We start from the raw sequence: 24,860 nt of genomic DNA, 5'->3' as shown, positions 1-24,860 counted from the left end.
TGCAATATGTAAGATGCAAGGATCTATTTTTAGTTTGGCCCTTTCTCTGAACGTAGTGTAATATTTTTGGCAGCAAATCCTCAGCCATCCAGCTGTTTATTCAATCATATTATTATGACCCAATAAGGTAGCTAGTCCCCAAATTCTCTTGTCCTCCCCATGATCTATTGCATGCCTTTCCTTCACTCCCTCCCTACTGCTAACAGCACTGCAAAATGAGGCAGCAGCTTCTTCAACAGCTCACTTGGTGATTTAGAGCAAAAGTCAAGAGATGGCGCTTACAGAACTGTCAGCAACGAATCAGTCATCCTCACCAAGATCCTGTATTGGGTCACAGAGAGATTTAAGGCCACAGCAACCCCCTGAAAGACTCCACATGGGACACAAGCACTCTGGCAGTTGAGAATGAATCCTCTCTTACCTAAAAACATGCATTTAGAGCAGGGGAGGGCAAACTATGGCCCATGGGCCGGATGCGGCCCACGGGATTGCCAGCCCTGTGGCGCAGCGGGGATAAGGCAGGCTCCCTGCCTGCCCTGGCCCCCCGCCGCTCCCGGAAGCAGCCGGCATCACGTCCCTGCGGCACTTGGGGGTGGGGTGGGGCAGAGGGCTCTGTGCACTGCCCTCGCCTGCAGGCACTGCTCCCCACAGCTCCCATTGGCCGGGAACAGGGAACCATGGCCAATGGGAGCTTAGGAGGTGGTACCCACAGGCAAGGGCAGCACGCCGCAGAGCCGCCTGCCCCACCCCACCCACCTCTCAGGAGCCACTGCCGAACATGCTGGCCACTTCTGGGAGCGGCGCGGGGCCAGGGCAGGCAGGGAGCCTGCCTTAGCCCCGCTGCACGCCACTGCCACCCTGGAGCCACTTGAGGTAAGTGGCGCCAGGCCGGAGCCCAAACTCCTCCTGCACCCCGCACCCCAACCCCCTGCCCTGAGCCCCCTAACTCCCTGCCTTGAACCCCCTGCCACACCCCTCCTGCCCCCCAACCCCCTGCCGCACCCCTCCTGTCCCCCAACTCCCTGTCCTGAGCCCCCTCCCACACCCCTCCTGCACCCCAACCCCCTGCCCTGAGCCCCCTCCCACACCCCTCCTGCACCCCAACCCCCTGCCCCAGCCCTACATTCATGGCCCTGCATACAATTTCCCCACCCAGATGTGGCCCTCGGGCCAAAACGCTTGCCCAGTCCCGATTTAGATAGTGACTTAACTCTTTTTTGCAGAGTGGGTGGCAACAGGATTTAGTGAGAAAAGTGAGGGACACAAAGACATTCTTGAAATTCAAGATGTAACAAAAAATACAAAGAACACAAATCCAGGTACCAGTCTCTCTATTTCAAACTGGATTTAGAAATAATCTGCTCTATTATCAATATGCAATACTCTTCCCACTACAAAAAGCCATCACCTCATCAGATATGTCCCAAGCAAGACCTGTCAACATACAACAGCACACAACTCTCTATTTTGTCAGAAACAGATTTTATTTAAACAGAACCCTAACTGCTGCACCAGTAGTAAATTAAATCCTTTAAAAAAAAAAAAAAAAAAAAAAAAAGTAAGTAAGTTAAGTCCAAAATTATCTTCGCTTCTGGAAAATGTTGCCACGGCCCATTCCACGACCTCTTCCTCTTGCAGCCACTGAAGAAAAAAATAGATCATGTGGATCTGACAAACTGCATGTTTATAAGAATCTACATACGTTGTATCAAAGGTATTTTTGTGGTGCCAATCACTATAGTATCTAGCCTCTTGTGCTGAGTTAGCAGTGTGGAAACTAGGTTACCCTGTACAGTTCAGAAAGTGATGTACTTCTCTAATTCCCAGAGTGCTCTGTGATGGGGAGTAGAAGCTAATGTTTACATGCTTCTAGTCATGAAACAGATGCAACTAATATTGGATTGACAGTAAAACAAAATGAAAATTTTGTATTCATTCCATTTAGCGGCACAAACCTGCAGCCCAGGAGATCTGTATTAAAAAGTCAGTGCCATGCCAGAGACATTTTTTAATAACATTTGACCATCACCATTATTACATACCATGCTGGAACAGATTTCAAAGTGCTCTACAAACATCTTAATTCCTATGAGCAAAAACCTTTTCAAAGTAATCTATATAAGCATAAACAGACCCAAAATATTTGCTCTTAATCCTTATGCATCAAGCCGCATAATTTAGGCCTAGCAAAGATAAAGGAAGTCTGACTTTTCTGGCTTTTAAGTTCAAATCCTTGTGTATTTAAGTGCTGTTTTTATATTTAAATTAATGCTTCAGTGATAACTGAAGTAGATTTGACTAACCCAATGCCCAGAAAAAGATCACTGCATATAAGATCCAAGTGATGCAAATAGCTGCTTCAGAATCGGCACACATATACATGGGGAGCACTAAGATCTTGATATTTATGTGGGAGGGTTGAGTAGAGATTTTACCAGGCTAAGTGTCTAGTTATTTCTGAACGAATATTACTATTTTTAAATTTTCTAAAGCACTAGACATTTGAAGTTTTACAATAAAATCAAGGTAAGAAAAAAAAGGAAAATAAAGTGCAAACTTCACAATTATTTAATTCTCCCCTCTGCCTGCCAAATAAACTCCTCTTACTCCTTGTGATGTTCATATTTAAGTGATGTAATAAACCAAACTCTTTGTACTGCAGAACTCCTGATGATGACACCCGCTTCAGTTTCCTAACAAATTGACAGGAAATGTAATGACCAAACACAGAGGTACCCACCTTGGGCTTTGAGAATAGCTGCTTTGCCTCGTCCGGCCCCAGAACCCTGGTTTTTATTCTTCATGCTCTTTAACATAGGAGCATTTTTCAACATATCTGGTAAAATGAGGAACCGTATCTTGCTACCCCTAATGTACACCTGCTCCAGCTGTGCCACTCGCCCATCTCTGTATGTCACTGTGATGTTGGACATCTGGAAGACATGAAACTGATCAGTGCCTATAACGGCCTCTTAAATAGTGAAGTGTTCCAGTTTGTTTTGGCTACTGAATTCTGATTCAAGGAAGTCTTCTTTCTAATACAGAAAGCTGTCTGGCCAAATAATAGCATGCACATATGTGTTCAACAGTATAACTTTCCAGGACTGTTTTGAAACTGATTTCTGAGAGAAGTTTTCATCTGTTTTGTGCTAACATGGACTGGTATTTTTCAGAAGCTGCAGCAAGTTGACTAATGTAAATGGAATCCCAATTAAGAGAATACATTGAAACAGCAGAGCAAGATCACTAAGAATCTTTCAAAGACATCATAGCCTTACATAAGTTTTGCCTTTTAATTGTGTGCATAGTGTTTGTTAGAGTAATCTAGCCAGCAAAACTCAGATTCAACATTCAAGATCAGATCAGCATATAAGTACAGAGCAGATTTAAATTAGACTGGTGTGTGCGTGTAACATGATTGAGCGAAGGGGGTTGGAGGGGAAAGGAGAGAAAGAAGAGTATAAGCTATGGCGCGTGGTACACAAAGAACAATACTACCAAGGACTATTTAATCAGTACTCAGAAGGCCTGTTAACTCTGGCACCCTTTGTCAATTGCAGTTGCTTATGAGAGACAATGCAGTTTACACTATTTGAATTTTACTAATCCTGTGGATTTCGTAGGCTATTTTGATCACTCCCAGAGTTGTATTTCTAGTAACGAATTCCTAAAGTTGTTCACCACATTAACCCAAAATAAGCTTTGGGAACTCACTGACAAGGGGAAATATCTTCCGAAGAAGTGGGCTGTAGCCCACAAAAGCTTATGCTCTAATAAATGTGTTAGTCTCTAAGGTGCCACAAGTACTCCTGTTCTTTTTGCGGATACAGACTAACACGGCTGCTACTCTGAAACCTTCCCTTCTGTAGTATCACATATATTATATTAGTTTATTCTAACAAAAGTAATTTCTCATGAGATGAGAGCGATTTAAACATGTAGCCCTAGTCTTAAAAATCAATTAGAATTACACTGTATTCAAGTACCTGGCTTTGTGTGTGCTTTTAAAAAAAATATTTAAGAAAAAGCTTTTCAAAACACTGATTTGGAGAAAACATACCCTGAGCTAATGAGTCAAAAGAGTCGAAGCTAGCTGTTGAATTAACAAATGGTTTTAGCAGAAATGCCATTATCTCAAACTAGTCACAGAACAGAGCTCTGAAAAATGCATAAGAATTTCTGGTAGGAACTGGCGCTCCTGCCTATAAACCAAAAAGTTTAAGCTGTCCCCTTCTCTAGAATGTCACAAGTGAGACTATGTCATTTTGGCAAAACTATGAAGCAGGATAACTCATCTTTCTTTATCTCTGAGTAGAAATGTCAATATTTAAGTAAAGCTGACAATCAGCCAAAGATTGACCTTTCCAAAAATACACCATTCACACGCCCTTTTCCCAGACATACCTGGCAGTTCATGTTGTCCTCAGCCTCAATGAGTTTGCCACGGTAGACTTCCCCTGTATTGGTCTCACATGTCACGATGTGGCCCTCTGCCTCATGCAGCACTTTAATTGGCACTCCGATGGACATCTTTGCAGTAGTACAGCTCTAAATCTAGGACCAAAAAAAAGAAGAGGAATAGCATAGTAAGTTTCATAGTAAGCCCATAAGCTCTGCCTATATAATACAGATTTTTTTCTTAGAAGCCTAACAAACTTTTCTAGTCCAGAAAATAAAGAACTACTTACTCCTGTTTTTTTATTTTTCTACAAATTCAGTGCCCTTAAAAAGTGTCAACTTGATAAACAGGTCTGCTGTCACCATGGCTATTCCCAGAACAAGTAATCATAGTAATCAGGATTAAGGCTTCTGTGCACATTGAATTGCTATGTAAATGCCAGATAGTTTTATTTTAAAGACCATGTTGGTCTCAAAATCTTGGTAGCAGGGAAAGAAATGGGGAACTCAGAGAGTCATGGAGGATGGGGAAGAAAAACTTTTCAATTTTTCTACATTTTCAGAAGAATTACTGAGGAATCTGATGGGTTAGTCAAGAAAGAGTGAGAGACTCTTTTATAATAATTTTAGAAGAGGTAAGTAGACATAATTAACTTTGGGATGGCCTATACCAGCGAAATGAAACCAGAGTAAGAATACCAAAGCAGAGGAATCAGCAGTGCCAAAACGCTTGCTTGCTACTAGCAAAAGAAAATACTACTTTCCTTTCAATTAGAGATGTTGACTCTCACACAGTGTATTCACAGAATCTCATTGCTTGATGGAACTACATAAAGAGCATTCCATATTACATTGCTGTATTTCCGAGCATCATATTAAAAACATACAACATGCTGGATATTCCCCAAGATATAGACGTTAGAGTAAAGTCTTACAAGCTTGTGATGGAGGCCTCTATACCATATAGGGGATTTTCTCAAGCTTTGGGAGCACTGTTTAGTACACACATTTTCTGTTAAAGTGACACAGAAGCAATGTGACTTAAAGTGACATTTCTGATACAAGAGTTATTTCCTTTCAGAAATGCCTGAGGTTGAGAATATATTTGGCCTCCACTAGAAGAATTACCTTACCATACAGGAAAGAGTTGCTATAGCCGTGTTGGTCCCAGGACATTAGAGAGAAAAAGTGGGTGAAGTAATATCTTTAACAACGGATTCAGAGTAGCAGCCGTGTTAGTCTGTATCCGCAAAAATAACAGGAGTACTTGTGGCACCTTAGAGACTAACAAATTTATTAGAGCATAAGCTTTCGTGGGCTACAACCCACTTATATGCATCCGAAGAAGTGGGTTGTAGCCCACGAAAGCTTATGCTCTAATAAATTTGTTAGTCTCTAAGGTGCCACAAGTACTCCTGTTATTTTTATTAACGGAAGAGCTCTGTCTCCAGAACCCTAGCTCGAACCCTTGTCTCCTTCACTAACAGAAGTTGGTACAACAAGAGATATTACTGCTTTTGAATTGGAAAGAAATGGCTAAGCAGCCTATTAAAAGGATATGTCAAGGCGACTGATGTGCATTATGGCCTGATACTGCAAATCCTTACTTATGCATTCACGGCCTTCAAGGAAACTATTTATGTGAGTTAAAAAAAAAAATCATTAAGTAATTCTTACTAAACATCTAGAGCAGTGGCTCTCAAATTTTTTTACTGGTGACTCCTTTCACATAGCAAGTCTCTGAGTGCGACCCCCCCCCTTTATAAATTAAAAACATTTTTTAATATATTTAACACCATTATAAATGCTGGAGGCAAAGCGGGGCTTGGGGTGGAGGTTGACAGCTCACGACCCCCCATGTAATAACCTCATGACCCCCTGAGGGGTCCCAACCCCTAGTTTGAGAACCCCTGATCTAGAGGATATGTTTTGAATTATGTAAAAAACCCACTCGTGTCTAATTTAATAGATGAAGGACTCGCCTGGCAGCTACACTTCACTGTTTTGGTCTCGTCTCACCCCATCCCTTCCCCATTGTAACTAGGGCTGTTGTGATGAAAGAGGAAGAAAGATGGTGGGAAACTCGTGTGGGGGGTGTGGGTATGTGGTGGGGGGGGGTGAAGGGGGATGTTTCTATGCTCCGTTGAAGGCAGTTCTAAACTTTAACCCTTTTTTGTTTTATTAAAAGTCAAAGCGGACCTCTGAAGAGGGACAGGTTAGTCGGACGTACAAAACCGCCAAGCGTTGCGCTCAGTGATACCCTGCCAGTCTCCTGGGCCGGAAAACGCAAAGCTTCCAACCGAACCAGCGCTCCACGGAGAGACCCCGACACGCGCACGGAGCGGTATCAAAACAGACCCGCGTCCGGAGCAGCAAACACCAGACGATCTGCAACGCTCACGGCACCCGCGTTACTTGATCGCAAAATACCGGCCCTGACCATGTCAGTGTCCCGGGGGCGGGCGGGAGCCCGGGCCCGCGGGTCACTAGGGGGAGGGGAGCGCGCTGAGGAGACGAGACCTCCCGGAGCCTCCAGCCCAGCTCCCCGCACACAGCGCGGCCTGAGTTCACCCACCCGCCGGTGAGGGGCCGCGCTCCCGCCCGCCACTTACGCTCCGCGAGGCACGTCTCTGCTCAGCGTGGGCTCAGCGTTAACGCTCTAATGGCCTCCACCGGTATCCCACCGTGCACCGCGCACCGGATCCGGAAAGGCCTCGCTGCCCAGAGCGCGAGCGCTCTTCTCGAGCACCTCTCTCCTTTCAACTCTATGGTTCGTGCGCCCGACGGGCCTCAGGAGAGGGCGTCCCGCGGGGATACACCAGCCCGGAACAAGGGTTCCGCCTGCTTCCCCGGCCCACGAGGCGGGGAGCGAAACGACAATGCCGCATGGCTCCGCCGCTGCGAGTTTGAACACACGCGGCCCCGGGGCAGGAGTGACAAGCTATCCCCGCCCCCCGTGTATCACTAGGGCATGTGGCCGGGGTGCAAATACCCCCCCCCCATAACGCCTGCCCTGCGGGGACTGCCTCGCCGACACCCCCCGCCCCGGGGAGCGGGGAGCGCGCTGCTGACAGCTGTCGGGGGGAGGCGGGAATAGTCCCCAAGGAGCCTTGCCCTAGGGGCGGGCATGGCGATGCCGTCCTGAGCGCGGCCAGCTCCCCTCTCTCCGCCTTCCGGCGGTCCCCTCTGTGCGGGGCTGGGCCCGGAGCCGCAGCGCTCCCCGCCCGCCGCATCAGCAGCTCCCGCCGCCGGGCCCCGCCCCGCCCCGCCTCTGCCAGGCAGCAGCGCCGGGGCCGGCAGGAGCAGCGCCGCTCCGAGACATGAGGGGGGCCCGGCCCCGCCAAGCCCCGCAGCCCGGCCCGGGCCCGGCGGCCGCCCACTGAGCGGCCTGGCCCCCTCTTCGCCGTCATGAAAAGCCCCAAAGAGGCCGCGGACTCGGAGCCGCCCTCAGGTCAGTGTGTCCCCGGGCGCGGCCGGGACGGGTTTCGGGGCCCAGCAAAGGAGCCGCCTCCGAGTAACGCCCCCAGGGCACCCTCGCCAGCCCTTGCCCGGGCAGCTAGCCCGCCCCAATGCCTCGGATCCCTGCCCGGGGGGGATCGGAGCCGCCTTACCCCACCCCCCCTTCGCGGCGCCCTGCCCGGGGGGGATCCGAGCCGCCTCGGACCCCCCCCCCTTCGCGGCGCCCTGCCCGGGGGGATCCGAGCCGCCTCGGACCCCCACCCCCAGGGATCTGAGCTGCCTCTCATCTGATCCCCCTTCCGTTCCACAGCAGAAGGCTCGTTGCCATTGCCAGGTTGTGTTTGTCACAGCTCTTCTGCTTTGGGCACCCTCTATTGCCTGGGTGTCATGAGAACATGGTGCCTGCTGCTACTCCTTATTGCCCACTTCAGACCCTTTCTGCATAACACACTAACCCCCAATTGGCCACTTCATTTCAAGCGACTGCCTCCAACATGCATTACCCCTTCTGCTTGACAATCTGTCCCAAAGTGTATTTGGCTCAGCGTCTCTGCTTCCTTCCCCAGACCTGAGGAAAGATCTCTGCGTAGCTTGAAAGCTTGTACCTTCCACCAACAGAGGTTGGTCCAATAAAAGATGCCTATCTTGACTCTCTCATGAGAAATTTGAGGCATTCACAGGCCCCGGCTGGTCTGCAGCCCTTGTCGGCAGTAGTCCTCTACACACCCGCTGTTGTGCACACTCTGATCACTAATACAGCAGGTGAAGATTCAGAGCTAAACCAGTATTTTAAAGGCCTGAGGAAATCCAGAAAAAATTACCAGTCCCTATAAGAGATATTACCCCAGGGATATTAAGGCTCTGATTCTGCACAGACGCATGGATGAGATTTTGAAATCAGATGCTGCCGGTGAATGTAACTGCATGATTGGTGTGGGGGGCTAGAATTAAACAGCTAAGATGAGGTCTATGTCTGCTTCCCTGAGCACCGTTCTGCAGTGTCTTCTATAACCAATACCTTGTGCTGAAGCTTTTCGTGTTGAACTGGCTTCAGTGCAAGGATTTGGGTATAATTTAAATACCAGATCGTTATTTTCCAACAGAACATTCTGGGCTTTTGAGTGTATAGTGAAAAGAAAGGAGTCCTAAGACTGAATTTTTATCACTCTGGACAGACGATGGAACTAGGGCACTCAGTTTGGGAAGTTTCAGAGTAGCAGCCGTGTTAGTCTGTATCCGCAAAAAGAACAGGAGTACTTGGTCTCTAAGGTGCCACAAGTATTCCTGTTCTTTTTTCAGTTTGGGAAGATACCACTGTTCCAGGAAGATATGGTGTCTTCGCAAGCTACCGGCAGGTCCTTCAAGGATCTGTCTTCCCTGCACTTCCAGGTCTATCAGATCAGGGATACTGATTGTACCAACCTGCCTAAGATCCATGTTGAGGAGGAGGGTAGTGCTGTCCCCTAGGGATTTGGAATTAGTGGCTGCTTTTTGTAAACCTGTCACACTGAGTACTGTATTTACCAAACTGGCGATGATCATGCAGTTCAGTTTATTGCTGGAACATACTTTCTAACTTCATTTATTCCAGGACTGCTGGCAATCGTCCTCATCTAGGGAGCTTGAAAAGTAATATGAAGTTGTTGCAGCAAAGGGTGTGTAAGGCAAGGCAGGATGGCTGGCAACTCAATAAATCAAAGGAAATTAATTGACACATTAGGCTTCAGTTATTACTATTTGAGATTATGATGTAGAAAATGTGTTCTTTTCTTGGGACCTAATGGGGTAGAGTCCTTAGTGGAAAATGAGGTTAGTATAATCCACCAACAGGAATTTATGACAAATGATTTATAATTCCTAATGTGAGAAAGCTTTGGAGATTAGCATTTCCTTTAGTATAATGAGTTACTACATTGATCTATACTGGCCAGACATAGACTAACTAAAGAGACTTGATGTCCTCAGCAGGTACACTAGTTTTCAAAGCCACACGGGAAAGGCTAGAAAGAATGTAATACATAGGAAAGTGAGAAATTTTGGAAGGAGGCCACAAAATCCATGGAGGCCTGTTTCTGCTAAAAGCATTTTGGGCATATCTTCCCTAGAAAATTACATCAAGTTAGAGCACAACCTTGAGGAGTTGATGTTGACCATGACTAGCCCACATAATGTTGAACACACCTTGTCCCTGTCTTTACACTGACTGCAAAGACACAGTTGACATTGCGTTAACACAACTTCTCACAGTCTTGCTGTAGCTCAGTGTAGTGTTCTTGAGGAGACAAGTCCTCCTATTGTTCCTGTTGATCACAGGCTCAGTTAGCACTTCCTTGTGGCATGGTATGTTTTTTTGCTGGATGAACACTCGAGTATTGGCACATCTTTGATGGTCAGACTGCACAGAAGGTTGCAACAGTCACAAAATCTGTTTAAACCCAGAGACTCAGTTTTGGACACACCACAATAAAAGATGAAAGTCTGTTGTTCTCCTGGTATCTCTCTTAGGGTGTGATTACCTCTTCATGATCATACAGAGGCCATGACCAGGAATAGGTAGATCTGACCGGAAAAAAGTTAGGGAGGAAGAGGAGGATGAATTTGCTGCAGAATTGGCCATACCTATAGCAAAGAGGGAGTGTCAGGTTAAAACAGATGCTTGATGGTTCACTTACTTTTACAATTTGGAAAAAGACCTTTAAAAAAAAATTATGCTGAGAAGCATAACCTGCTAATGGGACAAAATAAAAAGTGTTTCTCAAGTACCCCAGTACACTAACTGTGATAGCAAGAGGACTGCTAATACTAATGTGTGGAAGTATACACATATCTGGGCTAACTCACCTATCATGCTCTTCTAATGATGCGTTGTCTTTACTACAGCTGACTATGTCCAGTTGCAAGTGCCAGTTATTCAGCAGTTGTACCATTGGGACTGTGGGCTAGCCTGCTCCAGGATGGCACTGCAGTAAGTAACTGATTTTGGTTCAGAGGGGTGGGTTTTGAGCATAGGGAGTTGGGAATGTTATCCCCACTGTGGGACCCTTCCTAAGACCAGGATCGAATGTCAAAGGAGAAAAGTTGGGTGGGGCAGCTGTGACTAACCTCACAACTTCATCAGACCATATTTTCCCCAGGGTCCCGCTAAGGATTACTGTTGCCTTGCTGGGCATAGCACCAGTATTCCAGCAGGAGGAAAAGAAAACACAGATGAAGGATAATTAACCAAGTTTCTTGATATATACAAAATATCTGATTAACTTTAAGAACTTTGTAGATTAGCATGTTTAACCCAATAGAATGTTATCCCTGCAGATTAGCATGTTTTGTGTGATAGAATGTTCTCTCTGCTTCTTATTGGAACTGTTACTTATCACAGCAATTCACTTGAATTCCTTTCTGTGTGTCTTCAAATGACTAGCAGGTTTCTTCTGTATTTATAAGAGTTAGTATCTTGCCACTGTCCAGTTGGGCATCCGTTCTGTGGGGTAAATGTTTTCCAGGAATATGAGAGTTTCAAAGCTATTCTCTGTGTTGCCCATTTTCTTTAACCTACTAGCTGTCCTGCTGAACTAGTCTTTCCTTCCACAGAGGAACACGAGCTTAGGTGCAGGAGAGTGAAATACCTATTTAGATGTCCACTTAGTAGATATGAAGCAGAAGATTTTCATTTCTCTCCATCCCTTCTGCCAAGACGTTAGTCCGTGCGCTGGTAATTTCCCATCTTGACTACTGTAACCTCTGCCTCTAGCCTCTCCGTCCCCCCTCACCTCTTTTCCTTTCCACTTCATTCAAAACCTCAGTTGCCAAGATCGATCTTCTTACCCTGCCAATCTGACCTTGTGTCTTTGCCTCTTGAATTCCAATGGCTTCCTTCTTTTTTTCTGCATAGTTTGTTTTTTCTCACTTCCAAAGCTCTCCATAACTTTGTCTCTGAATAAATCTCTGCCCTCCCACATCACCTTCCCCCTCACCTCCCGCCTCTCCTCAACTGTTTTTCATTCACACCACCCTCGGTGCCTGAGGCAACCTTCCTTTGAATATTTACCAAGTTCCTTTCCTCCTTCAAAAAACTCCTTCTGAAACATACCTATTCCATGAATCAATCCAGCTATAGTTGCCATACCCCTTCCTGCTGTTGAATTCGTGCTTTTAGATTATAAACTCTTCAGGATAGAGCCCCGTTATTTGTTTAGCACAGCTCACCTCTTGTACAGCGTCCTGTACATCTTTAGAACTGTAAAATAATTGAGACAGCACTAAATTTCCCAAAGGGAAACACTCACCTGTGATAAATCCAGTGAAATGCTCCCTACCCCATTTCCCTTGCTTTGGAATTTGTGGTTCATTTGTGGGTTGTATTTTGGTTGTTTCTCAACCAAACCCTAATGTTTCAGGTTTTCCCTTTTGTGATATTAAGAGGTTTTGGACTGTTAAACACACCTTCTGCTAACGTCTTTGCTTCCCCGCTTCCTGTAATACCCTAGGTACCTGAATCGTTCGAATGATGAGGAATTTCAGAAAGCCATCCGGGAACTCCGGTTAACAAAGAGTATCTGGACCATTGACTTGGCCTACCTAATGCAGCACTTTGGTGTTAAGCATAGGTTCTGCACACAGACACTTGGAGTGGACAAGGGCTATAAAAATCAGGTGAGCATCTTCATTCACTGGGAAATATCAGGCACTTTCCATCATGATCCATCAGGGCCATGCTGGTGGAGCTGTGTTATTGATGTGGTTAACCACCATTCCTGTAAGCAAGGTTTGCCTATTGTCAAACTGTCCATGAAACAATTCCAAACCCAGGTTAGATGTGGTCCCAGATATTTTCCAGATTGCGTTTTAAAAAAACAGTATGAATTCAGTGTTCATGAAAGGTTCCAGCCTATTTAACAGCCTTGGAGACTGAAGCCCTCTATTTATCTACAGAACAGGTACAGCCGGGGCAGCAGCAGTGCTAGCTTCCACTACACTTCCCCCGCCAACGTGCCTCAACCCTGACCTGGAGGAACCACCTCTAGAGGTGAGAGGGGAATTCAGTCTCCATGTCCATTCAATCCTTGGCCTCTGTTGATATTGCCAACAAAAGGGCCAATTCGATCCAGTAGTGGTTATGTTTTTTCTTACGTGGAGTCCTGAAATCTAGGAACTAAATTGATACGACCAGATTCATTTCACATAGGCAGCTGAATAGCCATCAGCCGGAGACTGCAATAACTACAGACCTGAACTGAATTTGAACCGATGAACTAGAGGAGAGGTTCTTATCCTGTTTCCGGTCACCTGTGGGAGAATGACACCTTAACCATTATCAATCCCCTAAACCACCCAGTCCCTCTCTAACCGGTTTTTAATTGAAGATTCACTTTACTAGGGTGAATTTCATTCTGATGAATTGTTGATAAATCATTCTTTATCCCTCAGTCGTTCTACAGGAAACATTTTGACACGGAAGAGAACAGAGTGAACCAGCTGTTCGCCCAGGCCAAAGCCAGCAAGGTGCTGGTGGAGAAGTGGTGAGCTTGTCATTTCATCTCCTTTTCCCTTTGGAGACTTTAGGGGCCTGAGTCTCCTTTCACACTTGTGTAACTCCACTGAGTTACTTCTGACTGTGGTGGTGTAAGTCAGACTGAATTCAGGCTCCACCCCCTCTTTATTTCCCATATCTTTTCACTTCCATTGAGACAGAGGGAGGAAGCAAAATGGTGACTGGGAAGAAGAGCAGAAAAGTGGAGCCCCGAAAGGGGAAAAGCAGCATTTTGGATTTGCTGACGGGAAACTGGCTATTTATTTAGGCTGAAAATTTGGTCTTCCATTAAGATAAACTAGTGGGGAATGTCTTCTGTCTTCTAAATAGCTTTTATTAAATAAAGTTGCCATCAGTGCTGAAGCGAATGTTGCAGTGGCACAAAACCCACTGTTCCTAGAGCTGTGCTAACACTGCTCAGCCACTGCTGAGAGAAATAAACCAAAATCAGGCATGTGTGCTTTTACTCCCTTGGAAACCCTGTAATTTACAATATTTGCCAAATGAAGGATGACATCATAGGAGAAGGAACCTCCCTGGAGAGAGACTTAAACATGGGAGAGAGAAAAATCACACACACGGCTTAAAACCTTATTGTTGTCAGCAAAATTTGGAAGAGGAGAAAAGACTCTGGGTCATATTCAATCTGACTCTAAATGGGTATAAACTGAAAAGAATTGCATCCACTTCCACCAAGGCTGCATTTGACTCTGTATATTGTTTACTGGGGTGGATGAGTAGTAGCAAGAGAAGAAAGGGAAGGTACTATTTGTGCCTGGAAACAATGGCCTTATTGTGCTTTTACATGCTTTTTTAAACCTGCATTTGCCAGAATCTTTAGTGTCCTGTTAATGTACTTAGAGTTTGCATGGCAGCATCTATCCACCTAGTGCTGTGACCTGGGAGGAGGAGGCGGCAAAAATCTAGGCCATATCTAGCACAGTAACAAAGCTTTAGATTTGGCTCACATTAGGGAGGGGGAGGCGGTTGTATATGCGCCTGTGCAGTACTAGGATTGAGAAGGCAAAGGGGAAGAGCGGTGCTGGAAGAGATTAAAAAGGACATCAGTTCAGTGAGGCATTGCACACAGCCTGAATGTTTGGATCTGATCCAGGGGATGAGTGCAGACTGGTATGGAACACACCATCTGTCTGTGTCTCTGAATGAAGAACTTCAGCTCAAATAAATGGGATTACCAGGTGGGCATGGGTGATTTTCATGCTCGAAATTGGGTACAATAAAATATTAGAACAACAATCCTGGCAAGAATAGAGAGCCAGACAATGCAACTTTATAATTGGGAAACTATTCTTACCTGACAAAGGTATCTTAGGATGCAGAGACCAAGATGACTGGGGATCTTGTGCCATCCAATCCCTCAGCTGAGAAAGACTTGGTGCTTTAGAGACCAGCTGCATTTGGGCTTCTGGGTGGGTGGGATGGGATTCTACAGCATCCCTAACTGCCCCATAAATAAACTAAACTAATCTCCCTAGTGTTGAATGGTTGTCAAATACTTCTGACAAAAATGCTGCTCCTCCAGGGCATCTGGGACTTCTTGAGATTCCATTCATTTTAATGCATGCTCTATAGAACTTCAGCCAGAATGGCTCTGCTCTTCACTGGCAGTGAGGGTATAATAGACTTGAATGGAACAACTACTGTCTGCGGCTGCAGTAGAGCCCTCAACAACAAAGATATGTAAAATTATCATAGCAATCACCTAACAGAGATGGACATCATCCACACTCACATGGTTGGGAGAGCCCAATCCAGTGAATACAGATCTCTCTCCTGGGCTTCTTTGTGAATGTCTGAATTTTCTTCTGCAGCACAGTGACTGTCCAGGACATTCAGGAGCACCTGTCCCAAGGTCATGTAGCCATTGTCCTGGTGAATGCAGTCTTGTTGCTGTGTGAACTTTGCTCAAGTCCCGTCAAATATTGCTGTTTCCTCCCTATTGGCCAGAAGTGCTTCTGCAGGAATCCTGACTACCAGGGTCATTTCATTGTGTTGTGTGGCTACAACAAAGCCTCAGGGAGTGTCTACTACAACAACCCTGCCTATGCTGACCGTGAGTAGCTGAACTTTGCTTCATTCTGTGTGGATTCTCCATCTCCTCATTACTAACGTGCATAATGCAAAACCAGCTGGAGTTTCCCTGATACCAGGCATCTGAGTCAGGCGGCACCAGCTGATTGGCCCATGATTGTTCTTACAGAATTCAATTATTTCATTCTTTTCTGGGCTGCGATTCAGATGAAGCATTGGAAATATATTCTGACAGGATTGCAGAAGCCTTATGATTATTAAGAGGGACACAGTTTAGGAGAGCTAAACTATACACGTTCAGTATCTTGAAGAAAGAACAACATGGTGTGTAATTATACAGAGCCCACTTCTGCAGGGGTTATGCAAATAAGCATTCCCCTTGACATCAGTGGGACTACTCAAGCGAGTAAGGGCTGCAAGATCAAGCCCATGAGATCTAGTTCTGTTTACCCAAAGGCAAGCTAAGAGCTGTTCATGAGCAAATTCTTCCCCTGGCTCAGCTTGACTAACACTCTGCTCCTGTCCCACAGGAACATGCAGCACCAGCATCAGTAACTTTGAGGAAGCCAGGACAAGTTACGGCACAGATGAGGATATCCTGTTTATCTACACGGACAGCTGACATCCAAGATTGCTGCTTTGTCATTTCTGGCGCAGTCTGCCCAGCACCTGCATGGCAGCTGGCTGCTTGTCTCAGGACTCTTACTGCAGAGACTTAGCTCCTGATTTGCAGTGGGAACTTAAACAAGGGATGCTTTATAGACATTCAGACATTTATATTGCAGTGTTGTCTTCATCTTTTTATTCCTGATGATGAAATATCTGATGTTGCAATATCTAACACACACACACACACACACTTTAATTTTAACGTTGCACATTTGAGAGCAGTTTCAAAATGCAATCCCCTCAGAGTCCGACACTTACAGTTGGCTGTGAGCTTGTTTCTGAATTAAAGACTTGAAATAAAACACACCAAGTACACGAATTTAGTCTACACGTGGGAATTTGTGCACAGGTTCAGCTACATGAAGCAAGAAAAGAAAGAGGAAATACACGTTGGTTTGCCTTCAAAACTGCCAGAGCTGATCTTCACTCTAGATTTAGTTATTTAATGGTCAGAAGGGTGTAGATAGGATAAATGATTAACCTGACCCATGATTATTTTTTTTCAAGGAAGAAAATGACTTGTCAGCTGTTGACATACTGTGGCAGATTCTATCAGCATTGCCTGCATAATGGGAATGAAATACCACTTACAAAGCAAGCTTCTTGTGTAAACCCAGCTTGACTGCTCTCACCACCTGTACCTGGGAATTGAGTTTGCAGTTTGATCTTATTGTCAGCGGAGGACCAGTCTTCCTGATAAGGGCTATAGGCTATTCCTTCCAAGTAGTAAGCACCTGGTGTCATTTTGCCTACCGAGTTATCTTGCATGAGTTAAAACGTCTCTAGGAATGGCTTGACCAAAGTTCTGTGTTGCCCCAAAAGGCTGACTGGTGACATTTTATTTGGGCCTAAGAAATTTTAAGTCTGTGTGCAAAGGCTTGGAAACATCTTTCTACCCACTACACCACACCCACTCCCACAACGTTCTGCAGTATCCAGAGATCAAGTCTAGGTACAGTTTTTAAACTGTTGATTAAGCAAATGCATTAAGTAGTCACCCAAGCACTGAGGGTTTATGCCTTGTGTGCAGAGGGTTGTTTTAAATGTCTGGCAGGAGAGAGAACAGATTTTGCGCGAAGCCTATATTGTAATTTGAGGTTAAACATTTGTTGTTGAGATTTATTGAGGGATTTCCCAGGAACAGATACTGCCAGTAGCCTGGCTCAGAACTCTGCTTCTAATTGAGAAGGCAGGGAGAACAAACTTCTCTTGGCTGAAGTCCAAAGATGTTATAGCAGGAGCCCAGACTTTCTACCTCTACTCACTCTACAGCTGTGTTCTGGAATAAGCAGCAGGGTCCTCACTGCATTCTGATGCTTTAAGCTAAACTGTAAGATTGCAGCAGGCTGTGTGCAGCCCCTTTAACATATTATCTGGGATCACCTGCCTGGCAGAGAAGCACTGAAGTGTAGGACATAATTCAGCTTTGACCTTACACTTCCTACGAATTTTGACTCCCAGTCTCATCGCGTCTTGAAATTTAGCTTTATGACTTTAACTACAATAGAAATGTGCTTGGTTTTATACTTAGCCTTTTCAGCTGAGGATTCAGATAATGTACAATTGACAAAGTCACGCTGGCAAATACTTTGGGCGCAAAATCTGGTCTACTCTAAAATTATAACTGGTTTGAACTCACCTCCAAATTCCAAAATGATTTTAAAAACAAAAGAAAAAATGTTGCTATCGATGTAAGCACTATAACATGATATGTTTTGTACCTAGACAACCAGCTGAGGAGACACATCTTAAACCCATTGCCTAAAGCTGTAATCCCTGATGGTGCGGATAGTAAATAAAAGGCACCCTTTCTGGTGAAAACAGAGTACAGGGAGTCAGTGTTTAGCAACACGCTAAAGGATAAAAGTTGTAAGGAAAAACATTTTCTAATCTAGGTGGCTTGCAAACACTGGAGAGTACCCAAAAAGTACTTGATGGTGTATGTTCAATACAATCTAGAGTGCTCCTTTCTTCAGTGCCTGAAATACAGTGGCAGGTGAGTAGAAATGCAGTTCCTTTGCAAAATCTGAAAAATGAGTTTGATGGAAATGTGTTTTCAATCAGAACTCATTTACAGCAGGTGTGGCTGGAATGCACTTGGGCACCTGCTGCATGTGAAGATGGCTGGGAATTAGGATACAAGTTATTGGCAGACAGAACAGAAGCATCAGCAGTTCCATTACAATCACTGCAGAGGCCCTGTGGCCAAAACCAGTAACAGGTTTTGCCTTATAATGCCTACAAAACTGGCTAAATTACCAGCTGGCCACTGACTTAGAGAATTGTACGTCGAAGTCCATTTGTGTGTAATGCTTCACTGTGAAGGATTTTTAGGTATGTTACTAACAACACATCTGTAAACTAACTATTCAGTAGCTTTTGTTAATCTGTGCTTTTTTTCCCATCACATAACTCCTCCAATATAATTTAAGCACCATGGAATTTATTTTCTGAAAGGGGTGCGTTTAGCCCAATGAAAATCGTTCTTACAGCGGGGTTAAGAGTAATGATATGTTGCCATACAGCTTTGGTTCTGGTGTTCAGATCCTGGTCTTGAACCAACTTGGGAGCAGACATTAGACTGCATGTATTCAACTCAAAGGCAAAATGGAATCTTGTCTCATTGTAAGAATACCTAATGTGAATGATGGAAGCAGATATATGGGTGTAATCATTTTTACTGCTGTTGGGTTAATAAGTATTTGGGTGGCTGGGTTTTAAATAGTTAAATGGAATTTAAAGAATAAATTACAGCTGATTAAATGACAAAGAAGAAAACAGGAGCCCCTCACTGCCACAGGATCTCCTACAGGCAGGGAAAACAAGTGAAGACTGCCCTGGAAGATGAGCCTAGAGAGAAGAGGTGAAGGCCATATTTGAGTAGAGCTGATATTGAGTAGGCCCGAGTCAAACTTTAGGGTAAGAAAGCAGTTAATTGGGCAAAAATAAAGAATGTCTTATCTTTTTTCTGTTAGAAATTTGCTTATCAAAAAGCTCACCCTGAAAATGTTTCTGTGTAATATCTTGTTTTATTCATATTGTCCACAGCAAAGAAAGGGATATTTTACATGCAGAGAAATTTTATACATAAATATATTTTGTCTGTAATTGAGCCACTCTCAATAAAGATTTTAAGTGAACCCCATAGCACAGTGTAGCAGCTGTATTTGTCAACCAGTTTATTATGCAAAAATGTGTGAAGATCTTTAAAAGAAGTATGTATTAAACTAGAAATGATACAATTAGCTGAAACTGCCATTTTGAAACTCTTAAGAGACAATTTACTTCAGCTGTGGGTATGCTGTCATTAGGATTTAGGTTCGTATTCCTTTCACTTTTCCCAGACACATCACATCATCAGACTACACTGGGCAAACAAAAAGGGAAGCAAAACTGGTTACATTCCAAGCTCAAAGCTTTCCAAGTACCATTGCTATCCACACACTACAGTTGTCTTAGGCATCACACAACCAGTGGGTATCCTAGCTGAGTGCAACTCTTTGGTTGAGATCTTCAGCTCTGCACTGGTGCAATCTACACCAATTTCTCTGCATTGTTTGAAAGAAGCCACAAGAATTGCAACTGCTGCACCAATTCAGCTGCTCCTTCTAATTCCATCTCACAATGCCATGCTGGGCTTTTGGAGGTTCCTTAAAAGCCTCTGTGCCTCTAGCACCATTACTGGGTACTACAGGAGTACCCAAAGGCATTTGTTCAACTATGGTGGTACGGTATGGGGTTGGTATATGTGCTAAACTGCTGCAAGGTCAAACTATGTGATAAACCGTAACATCCTATCATCCTTGCAATAGTTTCCTTTGTTAGTGTTTACATACTTTTAATGGGATCAATACACAGAAGCCTTATCTGCACCAATGATTCCCAACTAATAGGTCACGTCCTGTTTGGGGGCCACTATCTGGTTCTAGGTGGGGTGTATTACATGCTTTATAATACAAAACAATAGAAGGAAAGCAATGAAATCCCAGACTCTACAGTTAATTTGTATAAAAAAATAAATATGGCCAAATCTCAACCTGGAGGTGGCGGTATATAGAGAGAGAACAGAAGATAGGCAGAAATACCCCCCTGCAGAGAGAGAACCAGGCCTGCTGCTTACAAGCATTTCAGGCAGTTTGTTTTGCCACAGAGCAGGGGTTCCCTGCTTTCTTGTGCTGCTTGGATTAAGTGCTTAGTGTGGGTGTGACACGGGGAGAGACAGGAAAGTAAAAGTGAGCAGACAGATCCAATGCATGTTACGAACAAAGCTTAAAAATATTACATTTCTTTCTTGCTACTGATCCCCCCTTTTCCCCCACTCACATCACATGGTCTGTTCCTGCATGTGATACTGAATGAATTCCACTATCATTTGTTATACCCATGGATTATGCAATGGCTGTATTTCCGGTGGAACAGTCACCGGACTGAAGGTTGAAAGCTACTCACCTATACTACAGAAAAAACTTCCTAGGCAGCCTTCTTACTTTTTTCATGTAATTTGGGGCCCTGCTTAGAAGCTTTAGTTTCCTGTATTTAAAAACTGGCTACAGGAACATAAGACAACAAAATCCTGAAGTGCTATGAAAGTCTGCAATAGTAATACATTCCATTACAAAGTACTGAACACTGTTAGAGTTCTTTTTGGCTTGGCTGTAATTTAAAAAGATGTCTCGCTACAAAGCTGTCTGTCCTTCACGGCCAAACTAATCAATGCTCTAGAAAGCAACATTCATAATAGCTTCATGGAGTTTAGATTAAAGCCCTAATAGAATGTGTAGCATTTAATCCTGCTTGACTGAGTTTTTTTAAATTGTAGAGCATTAAGATGGTTAAGATACAAATTGGATATTAAGAGCTAGATTCTGAACTAAAATTTATTAGTATTAAAGAGAATAATGCCTTTGATTTCAATGGAGTTACTCTGGCATTACAGACAAGTTTGGTTTTAGCACTGGAAAAGGTCTACAAAAGTACCCAGTGCTACCCCTTGCCGTTGTAGGATTACTTTCTCACACTGTTTACTGATCACTTGTCATAAGTGTCCCAAACAAGGGAACTTCCACCAATTCTCTTAAGAAAATTCTACCACTAAATTTTTTTATTGGGAATTCTACAAACAAATCTTTTTCTTATTTTTATTCCATCCTTTATACTTTTGGACCCTTGGCTCACTTTAAATAATTACTTATCCTTCAAAGGTTTTTCAATAGCCCACAGGCCCCTTTTATCTTCACTAAGTCAAGCCAAACCATACACATTTCATTTTAAATCTTTTTTCACAAGACAGAGGCCAAGACTTTTAAAAATGGTTGCCAAAAATTAGGCTCCTAAATCCTTATTTGGGCACCAACATAAGATCCTAACTTCAACCACTCTGTTTTTGGCCAGACCTTTTCCTTCCATATTTTCCCCTGTAAAACTAGTACATGGGACATGCAGTTCATTTTTTTAAACCACCAATTTAGATACACCAATTCTCTTGAGGCAATGGTGCCCAACCTTATTATACTAGAAGACCACATAAACCTAAGCACACTCTTGTGTGGGCCAAACAGATTCTACATATCTTAATAAGATTTCATCCAACAGCAGGAGTCCCGCCACCCGGGGCTGATAGTCCGAGCCCCGCTGCAGCCTTATGAATGCTCTGGTGGGCTGTGTAGGATTATGGGCCATATGTTGGGTACCCTGGCTCTAAGGAGTCAGATGGTGGAACAGCAATGCTAAGGTCATTACCTCCCCGGCAAGATAAATAACCTAAGAGGTACAATGTCCACAAGCTGAAATACGTAGTGTGGCAGCATCCATATAGTAAGATTCTAGGAATGGCACTCTGAAGCCTAAAATGTCTGTTGAGTCAGTGTGAAGCAATGGAAACAGGTCCAAGCATGGCTTGAAAGCTCTGTTTGTTTAGAATATCACCAGGTTCCATCATCACTGGGTTTCATGGCCTACTTCCATCCAATTTTTAAGTTCTCAGCCATTTTGACCTTACGTATTACACCTGGGTGGTGTACAGCTATAGTATGCCAAGAGTTCTAGACCATTGTGATATCAGAGGTAACGCAACCAACCTTACTCTACAGCTAATTTGCATGCAATAATTTCATTGGTTGTACTAGGGAAACTGCACAGATGCTGGATTACCTGGCCCAATTGTCACAGCCACAAAAATCAACATAAATCTCCTAGCACAACATAACCCACACAAATAGACACAACCAGCACACACCACTAACCCCAAACACCACTCTGAAGCTTAGAATCATAGAATATCAGGGTTGGAAGGGACCTCAGGAGGTCATCTAGTCCAACCCCCTACTCAAAGCAGGACCAATCCCCAGACAGATTTTTACCCCAGTTCCCTAAATGGCCCCCTCGAGGATTGAGCTCACAACCCTGGGTTTAGCAGGCCAATGCTCAAACCACTGAGCTATCCCTCCCCCCGTCTGCAGCAATATGAAGCAATGGAAACAGCTACAAGAATAGCTGATGGTAGTTTTTGTTTAGAGCCATTTTGGGCTTTTTCATAAACATGACTTAACAAATTACACCTGTGTGACAGCAGGGGAGTTCAGCTACTTGTAACAATGTAAAGTTATGTGAAGTGAGGGGAAATACAGTCAGTTCCTTATCTAGCGCTTCCTTTTGGGAAGTACCAAGAGTCAATGCTTGTATTCCTGATACTCTTCTGAACGATAGGACTGATTCGGCATCCAAAGAAAAGGAGATGTGTCAGAAGGTCTCAGACAAAGCCTTTAAGTGTTGACATTTTTATCCCCCTGAAACAAAGCATGTAGGGAAAGTGCACTAGCATTTCCTCAGGGCCAGATTGGTTTTGTATATGCTATATCACCTTTTCACCAACACTCATACAGTATAATGCACATTTCAGAATTTAAGCTAAATCTGACCAGGTGAGTTCCTCACCCAGCCCTCTATCATTTGCTCATCACTTTGCAGTAAGTACTTTATAAAAATGTATAGTAAGTTTTGACTGGCAGTGACTGCACCTGCACTGGCCAAGTTTCAGTTGCAGTACCAACTGTAAGATAATAGAAGATGGAGACTTTTGCAGACTAACATACATAGATCACTTTTGTTTTGTAAAGGAGATGCTATCACCTTGGTGTAAGAGCTCTCCTACCAGAGGACACCGTCACAGCTACTCTTTAATAATATTGGGTGCAAAGTTAAGCTGGACAGCCTTCATGAGTTCCTCTGCATACATCTCGTATCTACCAGTCATCTGGAAAAGAAAAGCAGAGCTGTAGCCTATTTCAGTAACTTCCCATTAGCTGCTCCTTCTCCTCCCCAATGCCAGGGAGGATTACAGATGATCAGTTGAAGGAATTTCAATAGAAAATATTGATTTACATCACTTTAAAAAAAAGAAACATTAACTACCAAGAAATGGAAGGTCTTAATTCCATCAATCTTCAAAAATTACCAATGCCCTGGCACAAGCAGTCTCTTGCAAAAGCTAAGCTCTCATTTAAAAACACATTACAAATGGAGTTCTATGCTGCAAAGTGACTATGTAAAATTGGCACCGTCTTGCTCAGCACATGTACTCCGTGTGTGTGTGTGTCTGTGTGTGTGTGTTCAAAGTCACATTTGCTGACAAGTGACAAAAATAAATTCTTACAGCTTTTTTTTAAAACCTGTGTTACCTCTGCAGGGCTAACACAGGTGAGTGTGAGAGCTGGAGTCTCTTTGCTGTGCACTGATAGAATTATGTACTGAATTCCAGTTACACCAATGTACATCCAATGAAGGTAGTGAACTACACAAGTGAGAAGTCTTCACATGATGGTCCCAGTAACACCTGAAAACCCCACTGCTTTCAATGGGTTTGCACAGGTGTCACTGTAGCATTTGGTCTGCAGAACCTGTATCTATGTAGGAACTTATACAGCTCCCATTGTGGTAGCATGATCATCTGGTGATGATGCACAGTAAGGGAAGAACCCATCTTGACTTTCAGATGCCAGGCAGAATTTTCAGGGATGATAGTTAGAAAGAAGTGTGTGTGTGTGTGTGTGTGTGTGTGTGTGTGTGTGTGTGTGTGTGTGTGTGTGTGTGGGTGTGTGCGTGTAAAAAATATCCATATAAAGCATGAATTCCATGCTGCTCTTTTTACAGTCACTTTTCACAGTAAGTTTATAGGCATTATACTTGTGAAGAAAGCTTTCTAAATGTGACTTGATCCTGCTGTCTTCCTGAGTGTGCAAGCAGCCTGAAACATTAGCTTTGAGGGGAGTGAACTTGCTCCTCTCACAGCAATAGAATGAATTCTGAAATGTAATGACGACAATGGTTAAATTATTTCACTGCTGATAATTTTAGAAGAAACATACAGTTAATGTCCTTATCCATTGCTTCTGGATGCAGTGGCAGATCCTGGAGCAAGTTATGGGGATATGTGGTTGCTGTCAAGGGTTGTCTGGGTGGGGAGCAAGAAGGTCATGCCCATCACCCCCAAATGTCAAGCCGTAGAAAGGGGATATTGTATTTCCATCAAATGACAAAAATGTAAACTGCTTCCTACTCCTTTCTGGTTGTCAAAAGCCCCAGTTGTCCTCTACTCAGCTTCCAAAACTTCCAGCAATGCCGGTTTGCACTGTCAATACAAAACTGCAGCACACTGGAACCAGAAGACGTGGGGGCAGATAAAATAAACAACCAAATATAAAAACAGCACAAGGGATACTGTACTACTCATTTTCATACAGCAATAAAAATGTCCACA

The 24,860-nt window shown here is 44.0% G+C and overlaps 3 protein-coding genes across 3 annotated transcripts in view; 1 reads left to right on the top strand and 2 right to left on the bottom strand.

Moving 5' to 3' along the window:
• Window positions 1-1,470: 1,470 nt before the first annotated feature.
• SNRPD3 (small nuclear ribonucleoprotein D3 polypeptide) lies at window positions 1,471-7,106 on the bottom strand. Its single transcript, XM_065417690.1, has 4 exons — window positions 7,011-7,106; window positions 4,405-4,554; window positions 2,741-2,933; window positions 1,471-1,641 (listed from the first exon to the last, which is right to left on the bottom strand). The coding sequence occupies exons 2-4, from the start codon at window positions 4,528-4,530 to the stop codon at window positions 1,580-1,582; spliced, it is 381 nt and encodes a 126-aa protein (XP_065273762.1). The 5' UTR covers window positions 4,531-4,554; window positions 7,011-7,106; the 3' UTR covers window positions 1,471-1,579.
• A 3,652-nt stretch (window positions 7,107-10,758) lies between these two features.
• GUCD1 (guanylyl cyclase domain containing 1) lies at window positions 10,759-19,250 on the top strand. The gene is made up of 5 exons (XM_065417689.1): window positions 10,759-10,822; window positions 12,342-12,507; window positions 13,282-13,373; window positions 15,217-15,458; window positions 15,967-19,250. Exons 1-5 carry the CDS (start codon window positions 10,812-10,814, stop codon window positions 16,056-16,058), a joined length of 603 nt encoding a protein of 200 aa, XP_065273761.1. The 5' UTR covers window positions 10,759-10,811; the 3' UTR covers window positions 16,059-19,250.
• A 4,023-nt stretch (window positions 19,251-23,273) lies between these two features.
• UPB1 (beta-ureidopropionase 1) overlaps window positions 23,274-24,860 on the bottom strand; it is a 36,136-nt gene continuing 34,549 nt past the window's right edge. The window contains exon 10 of the mRNA XM_065417873.1: window positions 23,274-23,357. Within this exon, the coding sequence (XP_065273945.1) occupies window positions 23,274-23,357 (84 nt within the window). The remainder of the gene's footprint in view (window positions 23,358-24,860) is intronic.

This window comes from Emys orbicularis, chromosome 16 (genome assembly GCF_028017835.1).
Source record: "Emys orbicularis isolate rEmyOrb1 chromosome 16, rEmyOrb1.hap1, whole genome shotgun sequence".
NCBI lineage: Eukaryota > Metazoa > Chordata > Testudines > Emydidae > Emys > Emys orbicularis.
The sequence above is the reverse complement of the archived record's forward strand: the minus strand, read 5'-3'. Positions and strand labels throughout refer to the sequence as shown.

What these genes read in the sequence shown, in the direction of transcription:
- SNRPD3 (XM_065417690.1), bottom strand. Translation starts at nt 4,530, where the DNA reads ATGTCCATCGGAGTGCCAATTAAAGTGCTGCATGAGGCAGAGGGCCAC. An exon ending in AGGACAACATGAACTGCCAG is followed by an intron (nt 2,934 to 4,404) that starts GTATGTCTGGGA and finishes CATGTCTTCCAG; the next exon opens with ATGTCCAACATCACAGTGAC. An exon ending in AGCTATTCTCAAAGCCCAAG is followed by an intron (nt 1,642 to 2,740) that starts GTGGGTACCTCT and finishes TTTTTTCTTCAG; the next exon opens with TGGCTGCAAGAGGAAGAGGT.
- GUCD1 (XM_065417689.1), top strand. An exon ending in AAGGTGCTGGTGGAGAAGTG is followed by an intron (nt 13,374 to 15,216) that starts GTGAGCTTGTCA and finishes TTTCTTCTGCAG; the next exon opens with CACAGTGACTGTCCAGGACA. An exon ending in CAACCCTGCCTATGCTGACC is followed by an intron (nt 15,459 to 15,966) that starts GTGAGTAGCTGA and finishes CCTGTCCCACAG; the next exon opens with GAACATGCAGCACCAGCATC.